Raw genomic sequence first — 19,299 nt, 5'->3', positions numbered from 1 at the left:
CACTTTACTGTAAGGTTGTATTTGGCGCATGTGACAAGTCACATTTGATTTGAACTGCTTTAACCCAGCGACATTTGTGGGTTTTCAAGCATTAACCGCTCGTTTCAAGTCCTGCCATATCTCAATTGATTAGGTCTGGACTTTGACTAGGCCATTCCAAAACTTCAAATTTGTGGCTTTTTAGCCATTTTCATGTAAACTTGCTTGTGTTTTGGATCATTGTCTTGCTGCATGACCCAACTGCGCTTCTGCTCACAGACGGATGTCCTGACATTCTCCTGTAGAATTTTCTGATACGGAGCAGAATTCATGGTTCCTTCTATTAAGGCAAGTCATTCAGGCCCTGAGGCAGCAAAGCATCCCCAAACCATCACCCTGCTTGCATAATGGGACCACATGTCATCCAAAAAGTTAAACTTCTGAATCATCTGTCCATAGAACATTCTTCCAAGAGTCTTGATGATCATCCAAGTGCTTCTTGGCAAACTTAAGTCAACTTTTTGGATGAAATGGGTCCCATTATGTCTGGCCAAAAACAAACACAGTAAGAACCTCATACCAACGGTCAAGCATGCTGGTGGTAGTGGGATGCTTTGCTGCCTCAGGACCTGGACAACTTTGATGCACTGCAAAGTAACTGGCATCTAGTGAACAAGATAATATATTGAAAACTGATACGGCACACAGCATATTTTGATTATGTGAGATGTACCATATCCATTTATTTTTAATGAAAAGTATTCATTCCAGTTTTGTAAAATTATACATTGAAACACACTGTTTTGCTGATTGAATACAAAACAAAATATACAGCAAGTGTATAATTTGGTAAACACAAATTAATGTACAGTACATCTTAAATTATTTGTCACTTTGTGATACAAGATTTTAAACTTGTATGACAAATATTCAAATAAAATGTGCAGAAAAATAACAAATACTCTGAAATGAAATATTTTTTCCACTTTATAAAAATAAATACAAGATAGGTATGTTTCCAAACATAAGCATTTGCTACGTTAGGTAGCTACAGTATATTTTAATGATAATAATAGTTATTGTTAAGTTAACAATGAATTAGACCTACTTAAGTTAATATTGTGTTTTTCAGTCAGTAATCAAAAGTACAACATATACATTTGCTGTGCTGTTTCATGTAGTTTCTTCTTCTTCATAACCAAGGCAGCATTGGGAACATTAGTGCTTTTGGTAAACATAATTCTGAAATGTGCCTGCATTCTATCATACAGAAACAAATCTGTGAAAGGTACTCTGTCAGTATTTTGGCTTATTAGAGGCACGTGTGAATTACAACAGGTAACACCATCCACATTCAAGAGAAATAACACAACAAAACCAAAATATGATTATGTCCAATGACTCCACGGCTTATCACAACAGGCTCAACCACTGTATTCCTCCGTCCGTAGAGAAACATACTTTGCATCGTCTCTTGATATTCTTACTGCAGATTTGGAATGATATGCTCAGCTGCCCACATGGTTTTAGTCTATTGTGGAGACAGGCAGCCCAATTCTGATCTTCTGCCCAATTATTGGCAAAATATCTGATATGATTGGTCAAAAGTGGGAAAAAAATCATCAGAATTGGGCTGCCTATCTAAACGCAGCCTTAGTGTCATAAGTGTCACAGATATAACATCTCAAATCTTATGTTACACAAAGGACAACACCTAGGAGAACATAAATGCTTGATACCTGATAACAGTCACACAAACTCTGCGGTTTCCTGGTAGTCTGAACAGCAGGGGGGGGGGGGGCTGAGTTAAAGCTGTGGATGGGGCTGAAAGGAGGCATCTCATGTGGCATTTGAGGAACAGCGTTGGAGAAGAAGGGCGTGGCACGTATCACAGACCCTCACTGGTTTTGGCGAAGCAGGGAGGGSCAGCTCGTTGTCAGAGCAGGCATTGCAGAAGATCTCCCCACAGTTTCTACAGTGGTGCTAGAGAAATGAGACGCATGGAAAATAAAATCAGCTAACCTAGGCAAGAAGTACACCACAAGGAAAAGATATGTGTTATGGTTTGCATAYTTTTACAATTAGAATGGCAACTATGTCACATATTTTTGTGTTGCATGCTGGTTAAGCACTGTCCCAATTAATTTCACACAAAAAAATGTCATGAGTTTAACCTAACCTTTCTCCGAGAGATGGAGAACTCCTTCTCACACAGTTTACAGATGTTGGCGTCTTTGTCCTTCAGCCAGATCTGGCCCCCCTGGAATATTTGATTGTTAGATAGGCGACTCATGAAACAGCATGGGCCAAGGTCAACATGCATGTTAGTAGATCAGTTGTTTTCATAAGAACAAAAAAATGGTCTGATTGGACTGAACTTTCACTTGAATAACAACGTAGAACTAGAGAGACACTTACCTGAAGAGCTTCATTTGCCTCTTTTATGTCCTCGATTTTAAGTTTTGATCTGTGTTAAGAATAAGAAAAGCCAGGCATCAGTTTAGAGTTCACGTCTCTCAATTTACTCATGCAAAATTCCTAACTGGAACTTTGCAACAGTATGTGCACTAACTAAGGCCAAGAGGCATGTAAAAGTATCATGGATGTGATTATAGTCCCTCCTTTCCACTCCTTTCTGAAAAGGTACGTTGAGATTGCTCTAACTGATGAGGGTAAGAGGGTGCATTCCTTTTTGAAAGACAGACCGTGTTAAATAAAAACACATCAAACGAGGAGTTTAAAATAGACAAGTACTCGCTAAGTTTGCATCCCAGCTCCTCCAGGGCCTGTTCCTGTTCGTCACATATTCCAGTCAGCTGGCTGTTCTCATCCTGCAGCCTGTGGAACTCCTGGAGAAAAACATGGCAAATACATCAGTCCACTGTGTGTAAATATACTCTATCCCTGTGACACAACGTAAAATGGAAAATATGTTGAACTTGAACATAATACTTTTTAAATGCCACTGTCACAAAAAGCCCTACGAGGAACCCTCACAAACCTTTTTAAGTCCATTTATTTGCTGGGCTTCAGCACTGAGCTGGGCGACGATGTCTCGTTCCCTCTCCAGGTTGTTTTGTAAGGTCTGCTGCCACTCCTTCTCAATCTTTAGGTCTGTCTCCAGCTGCAACCTACAATAGGAACAACATCCCGGATAACTCTATTCAGTCTGTATCGCTGAAGATTGGCGCTAAACATTTAAAAGTAATTTCCAACTGAGTCGACATTTTGTAGCGTTTTCCATGAAGGCACTCTCTGCTAGCACGGGAACACTGCCTTTAAATTTCAAATCACACTGTAGCGCTGAATTTCCGCGATACGGAATGAATAGAGCCCCAAATCTTCATTTTGGTACAGAGACAAACAATATATTTATTATATAGAAGGAACAAGTGCTAAGAGCTGCTGTAAATATACCGTATGGATGTGTACTTACCTCTGCTTCTCTCTCTGGGCTATCTGCTTTTGGAGGCTGTCGGCTTTGTTGACAAAGTCCTGCTTGAATTTGTGCGCTCCATCTTCTGCGACCCAGCGGTCCCGATCAACCTCCTGTAATCTGGTGTAATTCAAACCAACTGGGTAAAACTGAGGCTCCAATCACAAGGAAAAAGGGGTGCAGGGGGTTGGGATGCAATGGGACAAACTGGCAAAAGAAAAGGGGGAGGCCAAACATCTACAGGCAGACCATTCTGAAGAGAAGATGGCCAGACATCTACAGGCAGACCATTCTGAAGAGAAGATGGCCAGACATCTACAAGGCAGACCATTCTGAAGAGAAGATGGCCAAACATCTACAAGGCAGACCATTCTGAAGAGAAGATGGCCAAACATCTACAGGCAGGCCATTCTGAAGAGAAGATGGCCAGACATCTACAGGCAGACCATTCTGAAGAGAAGATGGCCAAACATCTACAGGCAGGCCATTCTGAAGAGAAGATGGCCAGACATCTACAGGCAGGCCATTCTGAAGAGAAGATGGCCAGACATCTACAGGCAGACCATTCTAAAGAGAAGATGGCCAGACATCTACAGGCAGACCATTCTGAGGAAGATGGCCAGACATCTACAGGCAGACCATTCTGAAGAGAAGATGGCCAGACATCTACAGGCAGACCATTCTGAAGAGAAGATGGCCAGACATCTACAGGCAGACCATTCTAAAGAGAAAGATGGCCAGACATCTACAGGCAGACCATTCTGAAGAGAAGATGGCCAGACATCTACAGGCAGACCATTCTGAAGAGAAGATGGTCAGACAGTGGCAGGACAGTTTAACATTTCTATGGACACAATCAGGGAGGTGATTTAACGCTGGCAATTATTTTAAAAGATTCATTCCACGACCACAATTTCAAAACATCTAACTTTATTGTTTCATGTGATAAAAGACAATTATTATACTTTTTATTGGCTATAATGAGTAGAGTATTTGCTCTTACAGATATGTTTGAGTGTATTAGTTATTACAGTACCACAATAACAGGATGCACTACAAAACTTCCTTTAGTGAAAGAAGCTCGTCTTAACATTAGACTGATTTAAAAATTCAAAATAAAAAAAAATGTAAGAACCGTCAACCCATTATTTTACGATACTGCATATGAACAAATCCCCTGCCTAGTGTTTGCTGAGAGTTAGTGGTTGTGTTTGAATGCTCAGAAAGAGATGTCTTTAACAAGCTTGTATTGGTGCTCAGTGTCTGCGCTGGCACATTTTACGAATGACATGGCGAGCGTTCGCGTCTGGCTTAGCAAATCTTTATCACTATTGAGACCAAGTAGACAAAACAGGAAGTGTATCGATGTAGAAATATGTATGAAATTAAACATATGAGGGTAAAAGATGGAAGCAATAAAAGACAAGGAAAAGAAAAGAGAAATAGGAAGTCAAAATCAGGGAACTTCCATTTGACCAAAATAAATAAGAAATTGTTAAGCAAAGTATTCTCATAGAAATATCACAAAGAAGATGGCTTTAAACGAATGGAAGAGAAAGGGAGGGATGGTCCATGTTGACTGAGACATGACAAAGCTACGGTCACATCACATCACACAACACAACTACAGCCAAGTCAATGCTCCAAAATGGATTTGTAATATGGTAAAACATACATTCATAACAATACACCTACATGCAAAAAGAGAAAATACTTTGCATGCCACTGGGCCGGTTTCCCGCACACAGATTAAGCCTAGTCCCAGACCACAAATCTCCATTGAAAGTACTTTTTAGTCCAGGGAAAGGTTTACTCTGTGTCCAGGAAACCGGGCCTTAAATATTACCTTCAAATAATTTAAGAMTATATTTTAAGTCAACTCCCTTACCTTTGTTCCAGCTGTTTCATGGTTGCTGTGATTTGATTGGTCTTCTCTTCCAAACGAGTGATCATGTCGTTCTTCTGTTTCATGCCGTCATCGGAAGTCTGGTCGACAACACAGCAAAGCCATCAGATCAGTATAGTCACTGGAACATAACCTGATAACATAAACAACATAGCCTACTCTATGCACAAAAGCACCAGCAAAATCCGCCACACAAAAAGTTCCACGGCACCTGCATTTTTGAGTACATTTCCACGTTGATGGCCTTGACTTCGTCCAGCTGGTGGCGGAGGCCGATCAGTGTGTCCTGCTTTTCGTGGATGTCCTTCTCCAACAGTTTCATGGCCAGATCCATCTCCTGCTTCATGCTCACCTGCACCACCAACTCATTCTCCACATCCTACAGCGGGGGACAAGGAGAACAGCTGTCCCGTCACCCCAAATCCTGCAAATTCTGCTCAACTGTAAAGCACTGACCTTTCTCACACAGACCATGCTACTGAATGCTCCTTACAACCAAAGATGACCATTTCAGAATTCTGCATTGGCTTATGTTGGCAATGTTTCCTCTTTTGTAAAAGTGAGATAGTCTCCCCTTTCTACATTAGCTGCTTCCTCTGCCTAGAAAAAAAACATTGGCTTAAATGGGTTTCAACTGAAGATGTGCCCCATATAGAAAAATGATCAAGAGGAAATGCTGGATGATGACAGACCTGGCGTAGTTGACACTCCTCCCTGAGCTGCCTCCTGGCCTCGTTGTACATCTCGTCCAGGCCCTGCCTCGACTTCTTGTAGGTGTTCAGCTCCACGTCCACGTCCACCTGGGTCACCTGACAGACAGTGACACATCAGAGGTGACATTAGTGGATTAGACCAAACCCACAATCCCTAATACCACAAACACTACAAATGAGGAACACAGTTTTACATTTGACTGACACAGAGAGAACAGGACATTGTAAAAGGCATACCTCAAGTTGCTGCTGAGCTTTCATGAGAATAATAGTGTTCTCATTTCTAAGCTGATGATTCTCCTCTTGTAGTTTGATTATGTTGTTTTTTGCAATTGCCAGCTACAATGAAAATAAGTTCAAATGAATACCAAATCAGATGTATAAAATGGTAAATGATTCATAATGTTAGTACTGTACTAATGATAGACTTTGCCATACCTCCTCAATGAGTTTAGAGTTTGATTTCTCCAAGTTATCGACCCTCCCTTGTAAGCCGTGTACTGAAGAACTGTGCCAAAGATACAAGTGCTAATTTAGTGCCATTTCATATTTAATCTCTCCCAACAGGTGTTTGAAGAAGCACACTGCTTCAAGTATCGCATGTTTAAAACAGACTTAAAAAGGTCCCCACAAAACACGAGTACTTTCATTGTCTTTTAGAATGACACTTCCTGCAGTTGAACTAGTGAGCGTGAGTTCTTTAGAGGTTGAGGTTGTGCAATGAGCGTAAGACTATAGAAGAGAAGAGACATCTTTATTTACGTAACCAGTGCCAACAACTTGGTCTAAATAAGAGCTTCCTCAGCAAAAAACACAGTTGAGCGATTATCACACACACACACAAAAAAAATAAAGAAATCACAACGATACAGTTTGGTAAAGAAAAATATTAAAATACTTACTTAAGCTGCCTGTTTAATTCTTCAACGTAGTTCTTCTGGTCCAGGATGGCTGCTATTTGACCATTTCTATTGGGAAAACAAATCATGGAAGATAAATCAGAAAAGAGAACACTTATGTTCGAAAGTGTTAAGTATTTTGACATACAGTTGAAGTTGGAAGTTTAAATACACCTTAGCCAAATAAATTTAAACTCAGTTTTTCACAATTCCTGACACTTAATCGTAGTAGAAATTCTCTGTCTTAGGTCAGTTAGGATCACCACTTTATTTTAAGAAAGTGAAATGTCAGAATAATAGTAGAGAATAATTTCTTTAAGCTTTTATTTCTTTCATCATTTGGTATAATTTGCCTTTAAATTGTTTAACTTGGGTCAAACATTTCGGGTAGCCTTCCACAAGCTTCCCACAATAAGTTGGGTGAATTTTGGCCCATTCCTCCTGACAGAGCTGATGTAACTGAGTCAGGTTTGTAGGCCTTCTATGATGTCAAGCAAAGAGGCACTGGGTTTGAAAGTAGGCCTTGAAATACATCCACAGATACACCTCCAATTGACTCAAATTATGTCAATTAGCCTATCAGAAGCTTCTAAAGCCATGACATAATTTTCTGGAATTTTCCCAGCTGTTTAAAGGCAGTCAACTTAGTGTATGTAAACTTCTAACCCACTGGAATTGTGATACAGTGAATTATGTAAAATAATCTGTCTGTAAACAATTGTTGGAAAAATTACTTGTCATGCACAAAGTAAATGTCCTAACCGACTTGCCAAAACTATAGTTTGTTAACAAGAAATTTGTGAAGTGGTTGAAAAACGAGTTTTAATGACTCCAACCTAAGTGTATGTAAACTTCCGACTTCAACTGTACTTGTATCTTTCTCAGCGTATCCAAGACAATGTGTAGTAGTAGATATATTTTAATGGATATATTCCATCTCATTAAAGTAACAAGAGTATCTACTTTACCTTTCTTCACTTCTGTAGTCATCAATGTCATTTTTCAAGTACATGGAGAAGTCAATGACCCCAACCTAAGAAATGTAAAATGTCACACAGCCAGTATGTTGAACATTTCTACATAGACTTTGACCAGTATATTCCTTCTCAAATTGGGCTGAGACAACTGGAGTGTAAACGTCTGCTGCTACAATCTGAATAAACTAGAAGCACAGCTGAACAGTTTAGATTATACCATTTTTTGGGGGGCTTTGACAGTTGTAGATACTAGTGTGATTAGTTTGTTGGGATGCGAGTGCTCTCCACGAGGTGAAAGGAACGCCGATCCTGCGTCTGCGGGTAGGACCCTGAATAACATTGAGGTGTCCTCTCACTTGCCTATTTTAAAGGCTGTCATGGGGAATTTTAGAACAATGACTGAAGTGGGGGGGGGGGGTGACTCACCTGTGTATCCAAGTCTTCTCCCTTGACACAAAGGTTGGCATCGATCACATTGAGTCCCACCAGCAGGCCAACGATGACAGCACCCTCCTCCTCTACCATCACAGCCGAATTCTCATAGAAATCACTGTGGGTGCAAAACGCACAGCGAAACATATTTCACATCAAATCATCATCACATACAATGTTTACAAATTAATAACTAAAATATAGTTGTTGCATAAGTYTTCACCCCCTTTGTTTATGCAAGCATAAATTAGTTCAGGAGTCAAATTTGGCTTAAATCATAATAAGTTACATGGACTCACAATTTGTGAAATAATAGGGGTTGACATGATTTTTGAATGACTACCTCGTCCTCTGTCCGCCATACATACAACATCTGTAAGGTTTCTCATTCAAGTAATGAATTTCAAACACAGATACCACTACAAAGACCAGGGAGCTTTGCGAAAGCCTCATAAAGAAGGGCAGTGATTGGTAGATGGGTAACAATAACAAATTAAGCACGGTCAAGTTAATAATGATGCTGTGGATTTTCATTCCACTTTGACAGTGTTTTGTGTAGATCATTGACCATATTTAAAAAATGAAATTTCACTTTTGTAACAATAAAATGTGAAGCTTCAAGGGGGGTGAATACTTATGATAGGCACTGTATATACCATCACTGCTTATTCTAACAGTTTTCTTATAGAAAATAACTGACATCACCTCTACCCATCTGAAGGTATTAGCGTCTCGTCTGCTGAGAAGCAGATGGTGAACCACTACCAAGGAGGCTCTCTGTCTGCCGGCCCAAGGACTTTGAATGGAGATGAAGATGTGTGTGAGAAAAACCAGTGTGTGAGTGAGTTGAGACTGGGTGTCCTTCCAGTACCTTAGCAGGTCCTTTCTGGTGATCAGAAGGCGGAGGTAATCAGCCAGCCTCTTCTGCATCAGGGCTAGACGCAGCCAGGCCCGAGCTCTGCCCAGCGGAGTCCTACAATAACAGAACAAAAACTACAGCCATTAGTCCAACAATACATATTGATATATGATATTCCTATTTAATTTCAAAGTGAAGAGCGGCCCATTGGGTGGGGGACAATACTAACTAGTGGATGAGTCATATAAAAATATCCAAACACTGTGTACTGTATGTGTGTTGACATTAGATGTGGCGTGCATGATTTATGATCGACATGCAAGATGTTTCCATGTTTAACAGCCCGGCTGAGTCATCATCTTTATAGCACACAGAGGAAAATGTGTATGCTTGCTTTCCTAGGTTATATACAGTGCAAAGTATTCAGACCCCTTCCCTTTTTCTCATTTTGTTAAGTTACAGCCTTATTCTAAAATGGATTGAATCATTTTCCCCCCTCATCAAATAATGACAAAGATTAAAAAATATATATATTTTTGCAAAAAAGGTAAGTCTTCAGACCCTTTGAGATTATAAATTCAGCTCAGGTGCATCCTGTTTCCATTGCTCATCCTTAAGCTGTTTCTACAACTTGATTGGAGCCCACTTGTGTCATATATTCAATTGATTGGACATAGGGCTGTGGCGGTCACAACATTGTGTCAGCCGGTGATTGTCAAGCAAATAACTGTCGGTCTCACGGTAATTGACCGTTTATTAACATAAACACATTTAGCATCTCCTGTCTTCCACACACAGCCTACAAGCCACTGATGCAGATCTTTGGAACATCTACATTTTAAAAAGTCTAATAAATCCAAGTAATATAGCCTTCACCTTCACAATAAATCCATTATTTATTTTAGACAGGTCTAAAGAAGCATGATATGAAGAAAATGTAGTCTATTTCAGAAGAACAGAATAGCATACTCTGAGTTGTCCTTATGTTTGGTCCTCATCTAGCTATGCCAAATGGCTGTGGGCTACACTAGTTRATTTAGCAGAAAAGATTTGCTTAGAATTCTGTGGCATCATTTTATATTATTTTATAGTATGAAGAATAAAATTGAAGAAAGATGTTTTCTCAACTATTTGAGGGAGTGCGCAATTCTTTGTTGACCCGTTAAAGAAATAGGTATTCCTATATGCTTAAATTTAGAGTTATTAATGTAACTTTAGTTGTTCTACAAACGTGGGGCTATATGTTTTGATTTGTAATACATTGTAAGGCTGCATGATGTGACTAATGATGATTTGAAAAAAGTCGCTTGAAAAGGCATGAGCTCTYCTTTGTTTTTTTGCGCAGGCTGTACACACTTCATCAGTCTCTCATTCACAATTTGATAAGCACTTGATAATGTCTTTCAAGTGAAGATAGACACATCGGGGACGCAACTGCGTGCGTCCGTATCCAAATCTGAGGTGCATATTGAAGATATTGCAAGAACTGTCCACATTTAGTTTTAGACCTAACGAACAGCAAAAGCACTAGCCTATGTCAATCTACTATCCCCCATAGTACAAAAGTTGACCTATTCTGTGCGAGAAATAAATATTCCAAACATAGTCTGGGACAGTTGCGGGATGCGATAGATCCCAAATGAACACAACCACTAGCAATCAAAAAAAAACATTTTATGCAATGAGGCTGACATAACAGATCAGAAAGTTTATCAACATTTTAAGCTAAACGATCAGAATATTTCTTCACATTATAAGCGCAGCGATGCGCACACGGCAGTAGGCTATAATAGCAAATGTTGTTCTATTAACGGGTAAACACCATTATCAAAAGTGAACACAAATGTGATTATGCATGTAATGCGTTTATTATTAATGTGCATTTTTATGGTGAAAGTTATCTTCCCAGACCTTGAAACTCACGCGCTGCATACAGTATGTATGCCAGTTAGACTCTACACCTGTTGTAAAGCAGATTAATGTGCTTAATTTTAAAGAAGTTATTTGGCCACTTTAGTTGTGATTACAACCCTTATCAAAACATATAGGCCTATGGGGTAGGCTACATGAGGTGTGCAACTATTATTTGAAAAAGTAGAAAAAAAAAAAAAGAATGTGCTGTTTGCCTTAAGCTGGGCATCATTCACAAGTGATAGGCTAATATTCAAATCAAATCAAATCTAGGCTAATATTGTCACCGATCACACTATTTCTAGATTTAATCTTGTCTTTACATATACTAAATGATATATGTGTGAAATTTGTTTTGATTTAGAATGAACCATTATCATGCACCTGTCGGGAAACAGGGGCGGGGAAAAAATACATGTCATCTCTGCACGTAAATAGCAAATGGAGGATGCTTTACCTGTGGTTCATTTTCATGCCAGCTAGGTAGTCTATACTTCTGTTGTAAAGATAAGCAATGTGATTAATATTTGCTTAATATTAGGAAAGTTGAGAAATAAATATAGTAGGCCTAGCCTATAGAAAACTGATGGGATCCTCCTCTTTTTAATAGAGGCCATCACTCGGTTCTCACGCAATTGCATAGCCTATACAAATGTTGCGCAACACGAGCTTATGGGCTCTCATTAAGTGTTTGATTAGATTTTAGATTACATTTGCATTGACGTCAGAGTGATTAGAGGGACAATAGAGTGCTGAGTACCAGGCAGTTAGTAAGTTTGGTAGGCTACTAATGACCATCAGCAGCATCAGAGCTTGGAGAAGCCTAATTACTGTGAGTAAACGATCACATGGAATTTGACTACCTTCAGGACTCGTGACCGCTGGTGTGGTGGTAATACAGCCACCGCATCCCTAATTTCACATGATTTGTAAAGGCACACACCTGTCTATATAAAAGGTCCCACAGTTGACAATGCATGTCAGAGCAAAAACCAAGTCATGAGGTCGAAGGAATTGTCCGCAGAGCTCCGAGACAGGATTGTGTCGAGACACAGATCTAGGGAAGGGTACCAAAAAATGTCTGCAGCATTGAACACAGTGGCCTCCATAATTTTTAAATGGAAGAAGTTTGGAACCACCAAGACTCTTCCTAGAGCTGGCCACACGGCCAAACTGAGCAATCGGGGAGAAGGGCCGTAGTCAGGGAGGTGACCAAGAACCGGATGGTCACTGTCAGAGCTCCAGAGTTCCTCTGTGGAAATGGGAGGCATCCATCTCTGCAGCACTCCACCAATCAGGCCTTTATGGTAAAGTGGCCAGACGGAAGTCACTCCTCAGTAAWAGGCACATGACAGCCCGCTTGGAGTTTGCCAAAAGGAACCTAAAGGACTCTCAGACCATGAGAAACAAGATTCTCTGGTTTGATGAAACCAAGATTGATCTCTTTGGCCTGAATGCCAAGCATCACGTCTGGAGGAAACCGGACACCATCCCTACGGTGAAGCATGGTGGTGGCAGCATCATGCTGTGGGGATGTTTTTTAGCGGTAGGACCTAGGAGACTAMTCAGYATCYAGGGACAGATGAACAAGGGGGAAAGTACAGAGAGATCCTTGATGAAAACCTGCTCCAGAGAGCTCAGGACCTCAGACTGGGGCGAAGGTTCACCTTCCAACAGGACAACAACCCTAACCACAGAGCCAAGACAAGGCAGGAGTGGCTTCAGGACACGTCCCTGAATGTCCTTGAGTGGCCCAACCAGAGCTTGGACTTGAACCCGATCGAACATCCCTGGAGAGACCTGAAAATAGCRGTGCAGTGACCTACATATCCAACCTGACAGAGCTTGAGAGAATCTGCAGAGAAGAATGGGAGAAACTCCTCAAATACAGGTACCCAAGAATAATCGCAGCCAAAGGTGCTTCAACTAAGTACTGAGTAAAGGGTCTGAATACTTGTGTAAATGTCATATTTCATTATTATTATTGTTGCTTTTTAATTAGCAAAACAAATGAAATACCTGTTTTTGCTTTGTCATTACTGTGTGTAGACTGATGAGGGGGGGGTGTATAAGAAATCACATTTAATCCATTTTAGAAAATGGCTGTAACGTAACACAATGTGGGGTCTGAATACTTTCCGAATGCACTGTATGTCTTAACCTTTCTATATGGGGTTCCCTTTACAATCTGGGCTGAAATTATGCTTCACCAGAGTTTCAGTCTTAATGAAAAACACGAAGTGAAAGTACAAAAATACATTGAGGCACTTCCTTGTTCTGGCTCAAGTTTCTCTTTAGCAAATCAGTGAACACAGGGATCCAATTAGGCCTAGTGCTTTTAAACCTGTAGTACACTTTCTGCTTGCAGTGAACCGTAGTGGTCATTAGGGCCTACAAATGTAAACAAAACCAACGTGAACACAAAGTTCATAGAATATACATTTCTGAGAAGAAAATACACTGTTCTGGTGAGCTCAAATGTGTAAACCCCCTTAGTTAACCGAAAAACATGACAAACGAAAGCCAACGTGTTTGGGCATGGTGTCAGCCTGTTTCAGGGCGTAAAGATGAAGCCTGACACCATGCCCAAATGCATTGGCCTGTTTGTCTTGTTCTTAACTATTTCTAACTAAATGCCACGAAAATAAAGGCTTTTTAAGGCTCGATTCAATCCGTATCGCTGAAGATCAGCTTTACAGCATGATTGACATTTAAAGCCAACGTTCTCTCATTAGCGGAGACTMCATTCAAGGTAAATGCTGCATATGTCGGCTCAATCTGAAATTACCTTAAAACTTCAAGTGTGCTAAATCGCTGAACTTCGGCGATACGGATTGAATCAAGCCCTAATCAAGAAGTTAATCTRTCCATTTTTCTACATAGAAATGTCAGCTACAGTCATCTCTCTCTCTTCTGGTACCATACTTTAGTCCTGGTAGGTCCCTGACGCTGGCTGCGATCTCTCCTGCCTCGGGACACAACTTCTCCACCATCTCCAGAGGACCCCACAGAGACTTGTTGTATCCAAGAAATGACTTCTTCACTGCGGGTGCAAGAATAAACATTGAGCCTTATCTCATGGGTAATGTTACACAACACAGTCGAGAAAATATGTTGTTGCATTTAACTATCAAGAAAATAATGGGAAAGGGGAGATTATTGCATATTTATATATCCCGGCACGTCCTGCCAACAGCGGGCATTGAGGATGATACAGTACGTGTTGATTAATGAACATAACAAATCATTATGTAATAAAAATGTGTCCATGAGCTGATAGTGTCAACATTATGAATGGGATTCAACTAGTTCTGCACCATGGTAACGATGATAAGTGAATACCTCTGAGACCATGTTTGAGGCAGTGCTCCATGACAACAAAGAACTGCTGGAGTGGGGGGTAGTCGGAGTCCAGGGTGCGTCCAAAACTGAGGGCCGACTCGATCAGGCCTTTGATGCTGAGCTTGGCCATATTCAGCAGGTTGGCTCTCTCCATCGCCATAGGGTCCCGCAGAGCTGGAGAGGGAAGGAAACAGACCCACATTTGGGAGTGGTCAATTCAAACACTACCTATAGTATGTCAACAAAGAGCCATACCATTATGTTTTGCATAGTGGTGTACACAAACAAACATACATACATACATACATACATACAGCACATGTTGACATCTGTAATGCCCATCTACATTATGTCAATAAACAGTCATCAATTCATCATCTCACATTTCATAGTTCCATTTCATAGTTCCATTTCATAGTTCCATTTCATAGTTCCATTTCATAGTTCTCTGCAATATGTGTTGTACAGACATGACACCGTATGCAGGCACGTTATTGGGTTTCATCCTGTCTAATAAATAACATTTTCTGATCAACTAAATTTGTGATGAGTGTTTCATTACTATTTCTGATCGAACCAGAAGAAAATATTGATCAGAAACAGTTTTGCACCGGCCTTTAACTGTAAATATGCAACTGACACATGGGGCAAATGATGCAATCTATCATGCTGCTATTTTGCTTCAGATCAGAGTAATCAGTAGGTGAGAGATCTATTAATGTGCGATCTGTGCGTTACAGGCCTATTCCCACTCCACATGGGATGCAGCTGGTCTGAATCACCCAAAGTAAATGTAGCAAGCATCGCATCACGATATGAGCTCGGGGTGTGGTTCTAACTAGCTATTGGTTAATCACACAAAAACATAAGGTTATCACCATTTGACAGTGAATGAGTTGAATTGATAAGAGAATAATTCCAAACAGATTCGTCGGCCGATGCGTAAGCTCACGCAGAAAAATAGATTCATGTCGCACAATCAACAATGACCGAGATATATGCATTTGATACTGTAGCAACATGTATGGAGCAGGAACGGGATGACATGACAGCTGTGTTGATCTATGCAAAATTAAACAACAAAACAAGATGAGCACATAACTCCAAATTACCTTGGGCACTCCATTCGTTTACAAAAGAAGTGGGTTCCGCTACCTTCGCCAAAACATGACTGCTGCTTCCTGAAAAGGTCTCTGATGCTTTCCTGGCTAGTGCAAATATGGGTGCCTGCCATCTCCCGTCCCCGGCTCTCATGGTCGTGGACGTGGTGGTGCTAGCTTTTTCACCGGCCGATTTTTCTTCCTGAAACCTAAGGATTCCGAATACTTGAGACTTCTCTTTGTTGCTCTCTGCTTCAGCTAATGCAAGGTCGTGCTCTGCAGGTGTCGCCATCGTCGAAATATCATACGGACAATTCACCTGGCGACCATTGTTGCAGAAATGTCTGGGATAGCATTGCTAAATCATCCAATCCCAACACTATAATGCCTATCACATTTCGTCTACATTCTAAGTGTGAACGCCGCTTTCACAGTCATCAATGACAAATTAGTATCCCTTATTCGCCGCAGAGTGTAAAGATCCTATGAAGCCGAATCCCTAAGGTTCGTATGGGTGGCGTCAAAAACACACTACGTAATYGCGTGAGATACTTGGGATTCTGCTACCCTCTACCGCGGGCTGGAAGAAATCAAGTTGTTTCTGCATACAATTTGGAGTACTGTATACTATAATGATATGGTATCAATTATTTAAACGGAGTAAAATAAAATATGATTTAAGTAATTKAATATTAATAAAACAATTAGTATACTTGCCTAGCTCTATAAAGTGTTTCGAGAAAATAGAAGTGTTGATCAGACYTTAATATTTCTTGTCATTAAAAGTTCACAGAAATGAATAATCTTACTAAGTAATYAATAAAAAAAATGGTCACTAGATAAACTTGATGCATGTCCCTCTAAAGTTAATAAATGATCTGAAATTTATAGTTTTCATAATTCAATGGAGCCTTTCAGTAGGATTCCAGTTTTTCCAAGTCTGTATCTGTAATACTCAGTTATAAAAGAGTGTTGCAGCCAATTGTACCACAATATGATTGAGAAGAAATTATAGGCTATCTGCTTTGTTTACCTTGACTGTATGCAAGTCGCTCCATGCTCTCAGTATGAGTGATGCCCCAGCGATGTAAACTCTGAGGGGAATACATGGTGAAGATCACTTCAACCCAAGATGGTCCTGGGACCTGGACAAACAACTATTTAGTTGGGCAGTAAGAGAGGAGAGAAGTCGAAGTGTTACACAAATACAGGGATGCCAACAACAGCCTTAGAAAAAACATCACACACATTCTCCCCATGAGAGAATAATGACTGTGAAATGTAAATTAGAATTCATGCAAAACCAAAATCACAAAATTGAAGGGGAAATAACTGATTTATGTGCCCGAGGGCCAACTGAGGCCCACACAGTGTCAGTTGGTCACAAACCAACATAAAACAGGAATATTCTGACGCAGTATAATGTGCACTTTATTGTCCTTAGTTTTGAATCTGGACCATAACACAGCATGTCATGAGCTCATGGAGAGAGATAAACAATGTAATAAAGCCGAGCAATATGATTATAAATATGTTGGTCTTGGATCCATTAACTAAATAAGCTGAACATTGTTCCGTGGAACCATACAGATTCTATTAACTTGCCTATTCCATTTCCCAATTCTACAGGGGGAACAGCCTTCTTATATTTTCAGAAGCAAGCAGGAACCAGGACTGTGGAGTCCATTGTGTCCACGGACAGTGTCAGTAACGTTTCTGCTGTTTTCCTGCTGATTTGCCAGTCAGTGCTGCACTATCATATGACTCTGATTTCCTGCGGCACCCTCCCTGTCTACCAGTTACACATGGCCTGAGATATGTCCTCTACACTCTGTAACATCCTCCCTGAGATATGTACTCTATACTATAACATCCTCCCTGAGAGATATAATCTACATTATAACATTCTCCCTGAGATATATATTCTATACTGTAACATTCTCCCTGAGAGATATAATCTACATTATAACATTCTCCCTGAGATATGTACTCTACACTGTAAGATCCTGCCTGAGAGATATATTCTATTCTATAACATCCTCCCTGAGATATGTACTCTACACTGTAACATCCTCCCTTCTGTGTTCTCTTGTAGAATGTTCACTGAACATAGAATAATTAACATTATACACTAGTACTAAATGAACCACTGGACTGTCTGTCTGGACTCTGATGAAAATAGTGCTGACTTACCTCAGGCAGAGCAACAATAGCAGCAGCACACTGCTTGGCTTGTTTCAGATGGGCTCAGACTGACTCAGTAACTCCAGATCTTGCCTGGCTGGGTTGGGGTCTGTTGGGTGTGCTGCATTGGGCCTTGGTACTGAGGGAGCCTCATCCCTCTGCAGTCAGTCACAGGCAGAGAAGAGGGAATGTCGCCCAGTGGAACAACTCGGAGCACATAGTACACATACGGGCAGCAGATGAGAGGGGTCGATGAGGGCGGAGGAGGAGTCTCCTGTTTGAGGAGGGGCAGGAATGGTTCTGCTGATGGGGAGGAACAAGCCTACACAGGCCGGCCAATCCCTGGCCTCGTGTAGCAAATGGCATGCAAAGACATTCAGGAAGTGGTTTAAGTGAGTGACACCAAAGATGGTGGATGAATTAAGATGTCCCACTCAGGCCGTTTACCATTAAAAAAGYTCAGTTCCGGTCTGCTTAACGGGGTGGCTGTATATGAATCAGAAAACATTTGGGAGTAGGATGTCTCGCTTCCTCTTCCGTCTCTGGTGACACCTCTGTTTGTATGAATGCATTACTAGCAAAATGCATGGAATACATAGATTAAGATATATCAAGATGATCTGATCACCCAAGATGTATTTCGGTGATCATTCACAGTGACAAAAATGTATCACATATTAATGTGGATATTACTTTCCAATGACCATTCATTATTTAGTAATTAGTGATATATTTGTAGTATTTAGAATGACATACAACATAACAAACTGCTGTTTTATGTTCAAATGGTAATCCAACTYTCCGATCAGTAAAGATGTAATGTTTAATTGTCAGTCATCTCGGGTAATCCAGAACTAAAATATCACGTAATCAGTCAAATGTGTAGTCTGACCACGAGAGATACAATTTTCCAATATGATGTTCTATATTCTACCCAGAAGATGGCAGTATCTCCCAAGGCAAGAGTCATGGTACCAGCTCCCTCCATTAGATTGAGAATCTGTTCAATTTGGATTCATAAAAGGAATGGACAGATCGTATTGTAACTTTTGACCATGCGGCCAAACAGGAATGGTGGAAAGAAAACACAATTATTTGTGGTTCCTATTCAAAGAAATCTGCCAGGCACCAACATGATGTCACTCATTCCAACCGTTGCTCCATTCATAAACCACAGTGTTTGAAACATGTATTTAGTTTTAGTGCCTCAAGTAACTATCATTCTGTATATTTGATCATCAACATAACACTAGTAGCCGTTTGGCCAGGGTGGTGGCTGGTGGGTAATTGATATAAAGACTTTCCATACTTAAGTGATCAATAAAACCCTGTGTGTCGTGACAGTTACCTGTCAACAAGTCAATAAAGGCTATGGAGCAGGTCAGCAGCAGGTCATTACCAGGAAGGCAGGGAGCCTCCCTCTGAGGAGAAAGATAAAGCAATCACCATGATCAGGACGGAGGAGTTAGCAAAACCGATTGAGAATCTCCCCATGATCAGGGAAGGAAATCAGGTAACTGTCACAACACACAGGGCTCTTTAATGGTTGAAAAGTCTCTGA

The 19,299-nt window shown here is 40.5% G+C and overlaps 1 protein-coding gene across 3 annotated transcripts; it reads right to left on the bottom strand.

The window, feature by feature from the left end:
* Positions 1–1,755: 1,755 nt before the first annotated feature.
* LOC111968134 (RUN and FYVE domain-containing protein 2) lies at positions 1,756–17,978 on the bottom strand. 3 transcript variants are annotated; one of them, XM_023993697.2, is made up of 19 exons: positions 17,748–17,978; positions 16,588–16,711; positions 14,455–14,628; positions 14,038–14,155; positions 9,214–9,315; positions 8,337–8,460; positions 7,902–7,966; positions 6,937–7,002; positions 6,473–6,542; positions 6,272–6,373; positions 6,014–6,130; positions 5,533–5,700; positions 5,304–5,401; positions 3,416–3,535; positions 2,981–3,110; positions 2,734–2,828; positions 2,398–2,446; positions 2,159–2,239; positions 1,756–1,962 (listed from the first exon to the last, which is right to left on the bottom strand). In XM_023993697.2, exons 2-19 carry the CDS (start codon positions 16,661–16,663, stop codon positions 1,819–1,821), a joined length of 1,899 nt encoding a protein of 632 aa, XP_023849465.1. In that variant the 5' UTR covers positions 16,664–16,711; positions 17,748–17,978; the 3' UTR covers positions 1,756–1,818. The 3 variants fall into 3 exon arrangements, with proteins under 3 accessions (XP_023849465.1, XP_023849464.1, XP_023849466.1); XM_023993696.2 differs by lacking the exons at positions 16,588–16,711; positions 17,748–17,978 and adding an exon at positions 15,567–15,935; XM_023993698.2 differs by lacking the exons at positions 1,756–1,962; positions 2,159–2,239; positions 2,398–2,446; ... (3 more) ...; positions 16,588–16,711; positions 17,748–17,978 and adding exons at positions 4,386–4,743; positions 15,567–15,935.
* Between the last annotated feature and the right edge of the window lie 1,321 nt (positions 17,979–19,299).

This window comes from Salvelinus sp. IW2-2015, linkage group LG8 (assembly GCF_002910315.2).
Source record: "Salvelinus sp. IW2-2015 linkage group LG8, ASM291031v2, whole genome shotgun sequence".
In the NCBI taxonomy this organism is placed as follows: domain Eukaryota; kingdom Metazoa; phylum Chordata; class Actinopteri; order Salmoniformes; family Salmonidae; genus Salvelinus; species Salvelinus sp. IW2-2015.
The sequence above is the reverse complement of the archived record's forward strand: the minus strand, read 5'-3'. Positions and strand labels throughout refer to the sequence as shown.